Below are 11,085 nucleotides of genomic sequence, written 5' to 3'. Positions count from 1 at the left end.
TTCTTTGTGTCTTTTCCTCTTTCCTTCCCTTCCTCTCTTCCTCTCCCACTCTTCTTCATGTCCCTCTCTTTCTCATCTTTCATGTGCAAAACAAGCCTATGCTTTTTCTTTTAAACTGTGAATCTACACCAAGGTTCACAACCTTTGCACTATGACCATCTGGAGTTAAGTAAGTCTTGGCTGTGGGGAGCTCTCTGTGCATTGCAGAAAGTTGAGCTGCTTCCTCGGGCTCTATCCACCAGATGTCAATAACACCCCCCAGTCACGACCATCAAAATATCTCCACATGCTTCCAAATGCTCTCTGGGGAACAAAATCACCCCAGTTGAGGATTGCTGGTCTAGAATATGCGTTTTTGTCCAACCTCAAGGCACATCTTCTAGTAAGACGGCAATGGCTAAGAGAGGAAAGCTCCACGAGGAACCATGGAGTTATCGGGGTCCCCTTTCCTACTCCCACCCCCCATCTCCCACCAGCCTGCTGTCACCAGCACAAGGGGAAGTGAGTGAAGTGCTCTCCTCAAATGCAAAATTTAAGGGGACACTAAAGAATTCAGCAGTGATGATAAATAATATTTTAGTGCAATCATTCTTTAAAATCACATAAATGCAAAAAATCCACAATGACTATCAAAACTTGAATCAACCAAGCTCCAGTCAAATTCACAGTGATCTGAGAGACCAGCAGGTGCTGATGCTGCTGGTGGTCACTGCCAGGAGCTAGTGGAATTTTCAGGGTGGGCTCTGGGACACCCTAGTGCGTAATTTTTCCTTGCTTAGAGCACCAGGAACAGGTAACCCAGAGGTGAAAAGATCTGGCTTCTCCCCCCACCTCTGCTCTCCTGGGGGCCTACAAATGAAGAAGTAGCTGAACGGTCACTTCTGGCCCGATTGCAGAGTAACAGACTTGGCGGCTATCTCCCTGGTCCAACAGACCAAGACACCTGCTTATCTGCTTGACCAGGAGGCAGAATTGGCCAATTCCAGTGCTCTGCCTGGATCTCAAGCTTGAGACCTCTCTAGTGAGGCCATGGGGAGGGCAGGCCTCATTTTCATCCTTCATCCTGGGCCCTACACCAGTGGTTGGGATGACCAATGCAATCGGCTGAGGGTAGCAGCGGGGAGACAGGACAGGCTCCTCCCATGAGCCAACACCATGGAAAGCTTCCATTTACATGCTTAGCTTCACTTGAACATTCCTGCTTTACTCAGGATCTGAGAGCTTAAACCAGTTGCCCAAGATGACCCAGCAGGCTGGAGGCAGTGCTAAACCCAGGTCTTCCAGTCCTCTTTCCTCTGCCTCCTCTCTCTGACTCCCTTCCCTGCAGCTGATCCCTTCCCAGCATGGACCTGGTTTTCTTCTGATGCAGACCTAGGCCAAGCATTCCCTTCACGTCAATGGTCTCTTCAATAACTGTGGGGATGCCTCTACTTTTTTTTATTTAAATATTTTATTTTATATAATTCTTACATCTTTTTTCATCTTTGCACAATGTATGCATTTTCATTTTGGTTATATTCTGCTGGAGACCAGCTCCAGCTAGAAGTCGTGTCAGGGATCTCAGAAAGGAGAGGATGGCATCGGTGAAGTTTTTGGAGGGCTGAGGGGAAGTGGAGCAAGGTAGAAGAGAGGTAGACACAGACACCTTAGTTCGTGCAAGTATCTCCTGCGGAGGGTCTCAGCAGGTCTTTTTTTTTTTTTTAAAGATTTATTTTATTTTATTTATTTATTTATACAAGCACTGGGTATAGTCAGAAGCACGGGAGGGTGAGAGAATTCACCAGAGCCAGAGCGGGGAGCAGAACAGACAGAAGGACCAAAGTACACTGCTGAGGGGAGCAGCGGGCGGCAGGAGAGGTCTGCACGCCATGCGGGACCCTCCTCCGGTGGCCGGGGAGCAGCCGGGGAGCAGCCGGGGATTGAACCGGCACTGCAGAGGCTGTGGGCAGCTTCGCAACCCAGCGCTCAACCACTGCGCCACCAGGGAGGCCCAGCAGGTCTTTATTTATACCTTAAGGCGAGCAGAGAGATAACACCAGCAAAACATCAAAGCAGAACAGAGATAATCATTACGTATTTTCTCATGAATATACAAAGACCCTCTTGATCTCATACTACAAAAGGACACTTCTTTAATCTGATTAAGAAAATCAACAGGGACAATTACTCTCCTTGGTACAACTCATTTTCTAACATAATCAGTTGTCTAAGACAGTACAATGTTCAGTAACAATCAATCATCCTGTCAAGCCTCCCTAATTTTGGGGTAGACATGACAGTCCATTGTTATGCTGTATTACTAAAATCAACCCATTCTCTAGCACCCAGTTCATCTAGCCTATTATCAATTACTTCAAAGTGACCTAAAACAACTCATCAAATCTATGTAAGTTCTACTGAAGTCTAACTCTTAACTAGAAATTCCTAACCTCCACACACCCTGCGAACTGTTGGCCTTTCACATACATCAGGAGATGTATTGTTGCTGCAAACAGGTACCCCCCAAGTTAGGCTATGGTTTCCAAGCACAGCTGGTTCAGGGCAGCTTGTTCTCCATAGTTCTCAGGGCTGAAACATTTCTTTCCTAACTATACCTTTAACAATTTTTACTTCTTTTGTGATAGTTCATGTGTAAGAACAATGAGCCAATGGTCACCTGGGTCCGAATTAGGTTTTCACATGCCAGTTAATAACTGACTTACTTCAGCATTAACCAAGAACAAAGAGGAGAGCTTTAGCAGGCATTGCCATGGAGACTCCCTAGTTCAGATCTTCTTTGGGAAGTGCAAGAACTCCCCTCTTCCGGGAAGTACAACTTTCCCTCTTCGGGGGAGCACAGGAACTCCCCGCTTCTCAGGAGACTCCCCCAATGCCCGGACCATGTCAAGAGACAGCATGGGAGGCGCAGCCTGCCGCAATATTCCCCATACAATTGCACCCCCCCCCCTTATTTTGACTCTAGTCCTTCCTTTCCCCACCTCTCCTTCCCCCCCTCTGTAGTGTGTCTCTGGTTTATAATTGCTTGTTGATTTTGATATTTACTTTGTATTGATTAGTCTTTTTCCTGGTCTCTTATTCAGATTTTCTAAATGAGGATGCCTCTACTTTAAAAGTGGACAGAACATTTTTGAAGGTCCACCACAGACCAAATGTTATGCTCCATTAAGGTGTTTATATCTATGATCCTACTTACTTGATCTCTATAGTCATTCTACATATTAGGTATTGCTGTCTCTAGTCTCCATAACCACTGCAGAAGCTCAGAGAGCTTACATGACTTGCCCAAGGTCATACCACCCATAAGAAGTGGCCTGTAGAATTTGTCTGACTCCCACATTCTTGCTTTCCTTGATGAGCCCAAATGCATTACCCCCAGACAGTGCCATGAAAACCTCCAACTCTCTGATTTAGTATTTGCATTTAGGTTCCTGTTTTGGCTATTGTCTCAGAATTCAGGAGAGGGTGGACTCTCCATCTTGAGAAACAGCACTGACCTTCAACAACATGGGTTTGAACTGTAGGGTCCACTTATATGCATGTTCTACACTCTTGGACTCAACCAACCATGCACATGGATTGGTTGAACATGAGGATCCTTTGGGTATAGAAAACGAATATAAGTTCTACATGGATTTTCTACTGTATCAATGCCCCAAACTCCACATTGTTCAAGGGCGTACAATTGTTCATCTGTATACAGATTGTTCAACTGTATAATGAAATCACAAGTCCAAATTTTCTCACTTCAAGATGTGACTGATGACAGGATGTATTGTTCATGAGATCAGCCTGGCATGGGGGCACTGGGGTGCCCATGTCAGGAAGCAGGGACTGGGATTTTGGCCCTAATCAACAAATAAACACAGGGTGTTGCTATTTTGCAAACGGATTCCATTGCAAAAATGTGATCTGAGTCCCACTGAGCTTACTTGGGGTCTTGTTGGAGAGGAAAAATGTGCATACACAAACCCATATTTTAGGACGACAGGTCAACCCTCTTATTTTATTCCTTTTACTTTTTCAAGACTGTTTTTGTGTGTGTAGACATCCACCATGCACCCTGTAAAGTAAGGGGCACCGTTAAGGAGTTTGAACAGAGTAAATGTACCCAAGTAACTGTGCCCAGGTCAAGATACGACTTTGTCATGCCCCCTTCTTGATATTAACCCTCCAAAGAGGATCTACAGGGACTGAAAGTCCCACTTCTGTCACAACACCCTCCCCCAACAGAGGAGCTTTATGAGGAGCAAGACAGTCCATCCACCACTGAACGCAGAGCCAGGCACCTAGTAAATGCTCAGTAAATGGGAGACTTTGTTACTCTCTGTTATTAATAGAGGAATAGAGGGAAGCAGTGGCTTTCCACAGCAGAATAGAAAGCCCACCAGGGCAAGGAGCAAAGTCTGCCCCACCCGCCTCCTCCTCACACCCACCACTGGCCTGATCCCATGAGTGTTTCAGAATCTCACCCACTTTGAAATCAACAGACCGGTGAACAGCAGTTATGATGAACCACCGTTTGATATTTATCTCTTTCTCAACTTACCATGCAGCCTTGAGCAAGCAGCTTCTCCTATTCAGATCACACTCAAAAAACTGAAGGTCTTTATTCACCTGCCCCTAAGACCCTGGTCCTATCTGTACTTCTCCTATTTGGAGGAATCTGGGTTGAAAGGGGTTTCAGGGAACTGGCCCTTTAATTTCTGCTCACCTCCTTAGGGAGAGGGTTTGCAATGCCTTCCTTCTTCTGATTGGGACTCCCCATCTACAGCTGAATTAGAGTCCTGTGCCCCAAGATGAGCTCCAGAGTAAGGGTTCCTACCCGCTGTGCTCCCGCCACACATGACCATGTCCTGTAGGGGAGAGTGGCCCACGTTTCCAGCCATGGGATCATATGATTAAAGGAATGTGCTCTGGAGCAGATGGTCCAACACCAACACTAGTCACATTTAGATGCTCAGCTTTGGACAAGTCTTTTAATGGGTCCTAACTGTGCCCCCCCACCCCAACCCTGCTCCTGTAAAGTGGGGTTGTAATTATTGATCACACAAGGTCATGTATGGAAGGTGCCTGACAGGCAGGGAACACACAATAGACAGTAATGATTAGTAGATGCTTGTATTATAAACAACTTATGATCCCAAATGGCAACAGGTATAATTTATCATCTTCCTGCGCTGTATATGCAGTTGGACGTGTAACAAGTTGTCTGATACTGGGCCTCCTTGGTGGTGCAGGGGTTAAAGTCTCAGTCCTAACAAGCTATCAGCAGCTACTGCAACATGAGTTTGATCCCCAGCCAGGGAGCTGACCCACATGGCACAGCAGACCTCTCCTATCTCCCTGCTGCTCCCCTCAGCAGTGTGTTTCAGTAAATCTGCCTGTTCTGCTCCCCACTATCTCTGGTGAATCCTTTCACCCTCTGAACCTCAGGCCTATACCCCAGTTCTTATATCAATAAATAAAATAAATCTTTAAAGAAAACCAACTTGTCTGATACTGGGTTTCTCCAGAAACAAGGAGTTTGGGAGGCTCAGGAACACTGAGCCTGTGTAATAGGGAAGAGGAGTATTCACAGTAAAATGCATGTTGTTAACCCAGCTACCTTGATGTCAAAGTGGGTGGGATTCTGAAATACTCAGGGGCTCAGCCCTGAGCTGGGTGCATGGAGGAGGCAGCTGGGGCGGAGTTTATTCTTTACCCTCGTGGGCTTTATGTTCTGGTGTGGAAAGGTACTGCTTCCTTTACTCCTCAATAATAGAGAATAGCAAAATTTCCCATTTGGATGAAGGAGAAGCCTGGGAAACGGTACTCAATGTGTGACCTAGACTTCTCCTCCTCAAGGGCAAGAGACTGCGGTTCTCACACGTGGAGTTCCTGTAACAGGGTGGTCCCCTCTCCCTGTCCTGTAACATTCCCAGCCCCTCTTGTTCTCAGGAATATTGTCTTGGTGCCCAGAGTCCCTGCTTGTCAGCTAGTATAGGGTCACCAAGGGCAAAATTCCTGGTATGAGGAACATCCTGGGAAACCAGGATTTGCTGATAACAGCAGGCAGATATTAGAATAGAGATAACACACTCATACTGGCAGGAATAATGGCGCCTCTAGGCAATATACAGCCCCTGGTCACTCCACCCCAGCTTATATCCCTAATCCTATCCCCACGCATGCACACTCCTTATGAACTTGCTCCATCTTTGTACTCAGTGCTAATAAATATTAGACTGCCTTTGATGGGGCTCCACGTCACTTCCAGTGTGGCCGCTCTAGGCTTCTCCTTGCTCCATGTGGACTTTGAGTGATGTTTCCCTCACCCCGCGCTGCTTCCACCACTGCAGCCCCGTGAGGTGACACCCACATACCCACTCCTGGGAACTGTGGACTTTCCCCAGAGACATGTTTATTTCCCAGCACATTATGGCAACCAGTTACAGAGGGAAAGAAAGCCCTGGGGCAAATCCACGACATTGAGCATCACCTTGAGAGGCTGTGGAGATAGGGATGGCATCCGGGAATCCTGCTCTATGAAGAGCCAAGCAGGCCCATTCTTTGTCTCCAGGAAGTTTCCAGGAAGACCCCTTATCTCAAGGGAGCCCCCATCTCCTTGAGAGTGATAACTTTTGGGCACTACAGGTGGGAGCTGAGCAGAGTGGATCAATAATCAGAGTAGAAAGAAATCGGTTTCAGAAAAAGAATTTTATTGTAGGGTGTGGGGGGAAGGGGAAGCATGCAGGGGGGAGGAGGCCGCCACGTAGGAGTGTGCCACAGGGTCCAGCTCAGTAGGAACAGATGAAGGGAAGCTGTGCAAGACAGTGTGCTAGACGCCACTGACCTCCTGTAAGGCAGACCGGGGTTGGGGGTGAGGGGGTACTCTTAGCCTCTTGCCCTGCCCAGCTCAGCCCCAAAAGGGCCTCTTCCCCTCCCTGCCCCACACCTCAGGGGAGATGAATCTAAAGACCCAGGAGGCAGCTCCCTTGGGAGGCTCAGGCAGTGCTTTCTGGCGCCAACCTGCTCTCTGAGGCCCTCTCCCAAGCCCATCCTTCCCCATCATTCACCCGCCTTCCCCCGCCACCTCACCTCGGGTACACATGGTCACGCAGCCACCACTACAGGCTGAGGGCTGGCCAGAAGCCCAGTACCCAAAATTCCAGCAACTGCCATCCATCCAGCGGAAACGTCTGCAGTGACCCTGGAGGAGGCAGGAGGGGGAAGGTAGGGCATGAGGGCAAAGGGAAGGCAGCCCCTGCCAGATCCTCCTGTGTCTGCCAAGCATTGCCCTTGACTGCTGGACTGCAATGGACACTGTCCTGGTCAGTCAGGATGCTGACCCATGGAAGTCATCACCATCACATCCTGCACATCCCAGTGACACAGCCATCAAGAGGCCAAGCAGGAGGTGTGACCTCTCTCCAGAGACGAGCCAGACTCAGTCTTGCCCAAATCATATAGACAAAGGCTGAGTGACCTTAGGTCCACACCTCTGATTTGAAATCCTTGGCTCTCCCCAACACCTAAGTATCCTCCTTTGGTGCCCATCGACCCCCCATTTTCCAGGGGACCTTAGAGGGGAAGCACAGCAAACCTGAGGCAAGTTGAGCACTGGCCAGGGTTGGGGGGTGCCCTCCACTGAGAGCTGAGACTGTCTTACCGTTCCTGTGACCACTCCTCCAATCCAGACGTAGCCCTGGTTGAGTCCCCTGACTAAGCACTGGAGCTGGTAATTGAGGCCGAAGTTGTGGATGGAGATGAGGTTGCCCCGGTAGCAACTTCGGCAAGTATACTGCAGAGCAGAATAAAAAAGGAAGAATTGAGTGCCCCTCCCACAGGAATTCATGTGGTCTTCATCTTGGATCTCTGAGTCTCCAAAATTCTTCTCCACCCTTCACTCCTACCACACAACCATGTGAAAACTAGAGATCAAATTGTACTTTGGGTTTCAAATTGACCCTCATCTCTTACCTCCAGCACCTGCGTGGGTCTCAGGTCCTAACTGGTGAAAATAACCAGCCACATGGAGGCTGGAGGCCTTCCTCCACCCCCACCCCTATCCCAAGACTTCAGCCTCATCCAGAGGCTACTCACCTGAGCATGGTTAAAATTCATGGCCCGTCTCACCAGGAGGTAGCGTCGGCAGTACTTGCACCCAGGTCTGCCTGCAAGTTCTACTGTGTCCTCTTCCTTAGGGCACTGAAAGTTTTTGTCCACCGCACCCTGGTCTGGGATTGATTCGACAGCCCTCTCTTCCTCAAGGAAACCTTCACTTCCAGAACCTCCTTCCTCCTCTTCGGGCAGCTGCATCAATTCCCCCATAGGGACCTCATTTGCCTCGTGTTCTGGGGTCTTCCCATCTTGAAGCTGGGTCTCATCTACCAGGGGGCTCCCAAAATTGGTAGTCTCTGGCAGGGAGAAAGAGTAAGTCACCCCTCTATACCATATCTTCACCTGTTCTTCCCCAGTACCATGGACAGCTCCCCCTAGCCTGTGCCATCAGCCTGCTGAGCTCTGGAAAGAGCAACCTGGAACCCAGCCTCCATGAAGAAAACCCAGTCTCCCACATGAAGTTATGGGGATTAAAGCAAGGACTCAGAGCCACGCAATTGTGGTTTTGGCTGCTGGTTCCAACATCTACCAGCTTAATTTCTCTGTGACATGGGTATGTAACACTACACGCTATGAGGATTAAGGGAGAAAATGCATAGAAAATGCTTATCACCCTGCACTCAGTGAGCTCAGAGTAAAAGGAAGATTATGTTGTGATCATCATTAGCATGATGTAGAGCCAAGACTACAGACGCAAAGATACCCTGAGGAGCCCCTGCAACTCCCAATTCTAGAGTCCCTGCCCCTTTATGTGCAGAGATTCTGAAATAGGGGGTGGCCAAGCAGGAGGTGGGCTATGTGACTCTGACCCCTGATGCTATAGAAGAGAGCAAATTAGAAAAGGCTGATAGCGGGGGATACTTACCCAGATGAAGAGCAGAAGCTGCTCCAAATATAAGAGCCAGAAGTAAGGGGATATTCATCTTGACTTTGCTCTGCAAAGGAGAACACAGTTTATCACACACACACACACACACACACACACACACACACACACACACACAATTAGGGGACTTTGGGAGTGAGGCAGAGAAGGAGATATGACTTAGAAGTCAGGAAAGGCCAGGAAAGCTAATTGCAGAGCCCAGCCCTGGTGCTCTGAGATGCAAGGACCTCATTTGGAATAGAATAAGGCAGACAACGCACAAGGGGCAGCCACAGCTGGTTTTCCTGGATGTGAAGAAGGAAAAATTACCTTTATTTACTTGTGTTTAATTAGAACCAAGATAGGATTCTTGGTTACCTTAGGAGCACACAACACTTAGAACATGTATCCCTTCTCCAAGCTCAAACAGACACACACCCACACTCCACCTCCTGCCTTCCCCAGCCCAGGAGAGCTTTCCCACCCCTCTGAAGGAATGTGAAGGAGGACATCCTGCTTCTGCTGACATCACAGCCCACTCTCCAGAACCTCTCCGTCTGGGCCAGGCGCCTCCCAGGAGGATGAGCACTGAGCTGGAACCTGCTTCATGGCAAGAGGAAAAACACTTACCTGTCCAGAAGTCTTCCTAACTCCTGAGCAAGCTGAACTCAGATCTGCCTTTGCTCCATCCTCTAATGGGTTTTTATAAGGGTAGCTCAGAGGAAGCTCCATAGAAGAAGGTAGGTTGGCCCCAGCCTGAGGAAGTGGGAGGGCTGATAAGAACTGTTTCTTCACTTCCATGGGGAGCCCATTCTTTGGCTTCCAGATTCTCTCCTGACACCCCCTTCAGGAAACTGCAGGCCATTTTGGCATTGCATTGGGTAAGGCTTCTTCATCTGAGCTGCACTGCAGAATCTTCTATTGAGCTTTTCCAAAATACACAGTTCTCCAGCTTTAATGGTGCAAATGTAAACTGCTACTGACATTTTGGAAAGAAATGTCAATATCTCCTAAAATTACCAGTGCAAATATCATTTGAACAATCTCACTTTTTGGAGACAATATTTTGGAAATGAAATTATCTATAAGAATCCTTTTGCGAAGTTGTGTATAGTTTGTGTTTGTAGAAATGAACATCTCCATGAAAACAAGGAGCTGACTCTGGTCTGGGTGGATTGGTGGTGAATAGAAAGGAAGGAAGCAGGGTGTTCTGGGTAGAAGGAACAGCAGGAGCAAAGGTGGAGGTGGGATGCCCTTGGCATTAGCAAAGGAGAGCAAAAGTTCTTTGCTTTATGGCCAAAGTTAACAGAGTACACATAGGGAAGGGGCAGGAAAAACAGAGGAAAAGGCATCCCATCTTGAGCCGAGGAATGGAAGCATTCCTCACCTGTACCCACTGACTTAAGGAGACCAAGCAGACATCAAGGAAGTGACTCCATGAGAGCCTTAACAGGAGCTTTGTGCTGGCTTCTGCTCATTCCCATTCTCAGGCCCTCCCAGCAGGCCACTTTGTAGGCTGGGCAGAGCTATTGCTTTCAGAGCATGCAGAATGGAGCTGATTCTTGGAAGCTAGTTGGCCACTTAGGCACCCCTACTCCCAAGGAAGTCTCCTTTTGGGGTCACATAATCCAAGTCTGAAATCCACATCTTAGTGATTCTAGAAATTCCATTTCGTTGACACACAGTGAAAGAACAGAGTCAGATGAATCCGAGTTTGAATCTAGGGCCTACCACTTAAGAGCTGTATGGCTCTGCACAAATTCCTTAACCTCTCTGTACCTCATTATCATGATTTAAAGTAGGATAACCTACCTACCTCCCTTCATTCAGAAGGGATGAATGAGATCATGCATGCATGGCAGACATGCCAAGTGCCTGGCCCAATCACTACTTCCCTGTGTTTCTTGGAATCCCTCCTCTTGTGGACTTGGTGGGGGGCAGGCCCCTCATTATTGAAGATCAAAGTGCCAAACTTGATGAGTACATGACTCAGGCTAGATCAAATAGAAGCATCCATCCAAGACTTTGAATCTATAGTGATTAAAAAATGAGGGCCAAGAAGACTCTTTCTGGTGATGGTAATGACAAGATCTCATTCCTGCGGCCCAAAGCTAAGGATC

At 48.1% G+C, this 11,085-nt stretch overlaps 1 protein-coding gene across 1 annotated transcript; it reads right to left on the bottom strand.

Moving 5' to 3' along the window:
* Window positions 1-6,690: 6,690 nt before the first annotated feature.
* PRG2 (proteoglycan 2, pro eosinophil major basic protein) lies at window positions 6,691-9,622 on the bottom strand. The gene is made up of 6 exons (XM_037521485.2): window positions 9,596-9,622; window positions 8,966-9,035; window positions 8,083-8,396; window positions 7,649-7,780; window positions 7,078-7,189; window positions 6,691-6,835 (listed from the first exon to the last, which is right to left on the bottom strand). The coding sequence occupies exons 2-6, from the start codon at window positions 9,021-9,023 to the stop codon at window positions 6,777-6,779; spliced, it is 675 nt and encodes a 224-aa protein (XP_037377382.1). The 5' UTR covers window positions 9,024-9,035; window positions 9,596-9,622; the 3' UTR covers window positions 6,691-6,776.
* Window positions 9,623-11,085: the final 1,463 nt, after the last annotated feature.

Source organism: Talpa occidentalis, unplaced genomic scaffold, assembly GCF_014898055.3.
Source record: "Talpa occidentalis isolate TD23 unplaced genomic scaffold, MPIMG_talOcc4v2.1 talOcc4.3, whole genome shotgun sequence".
Lineage (NCBI taxonomy): Eukaryota > Metazoa > Chordata > Mammalia > Eulipotyphla > Talpidae > Talpa > Talpa occidentalis.
This window is presented reverse-complemented; position numbering and strand designations above follow the sequence as displayed.

Excerpts from the sequence above, each read along its gene's own strand:
- PRG2 (XM_037521485.2), bottom strand. The coding sequence starts at position 9,023 with ATGAATATCCCCTTACTTCTGGCTCTTATATTTGGAGCAGCTTCTGCT. Across the intron at positions 7,781-8,082 it reads TGAATTTTAACCATGCTCAG|TATACTTGCCGAAGTTGCTA; the intron begins GTGAGTAGCCTC and ends TCTGCTCTGCAG. Across the intron at positions 7,190-7,648 it reads GAGGAGTGGTCACAGGAACG|GGTCACTGCAGACGTTTCCG; the intron begins GTAAGACAGTCT and ends TGCCTCCTCCAG.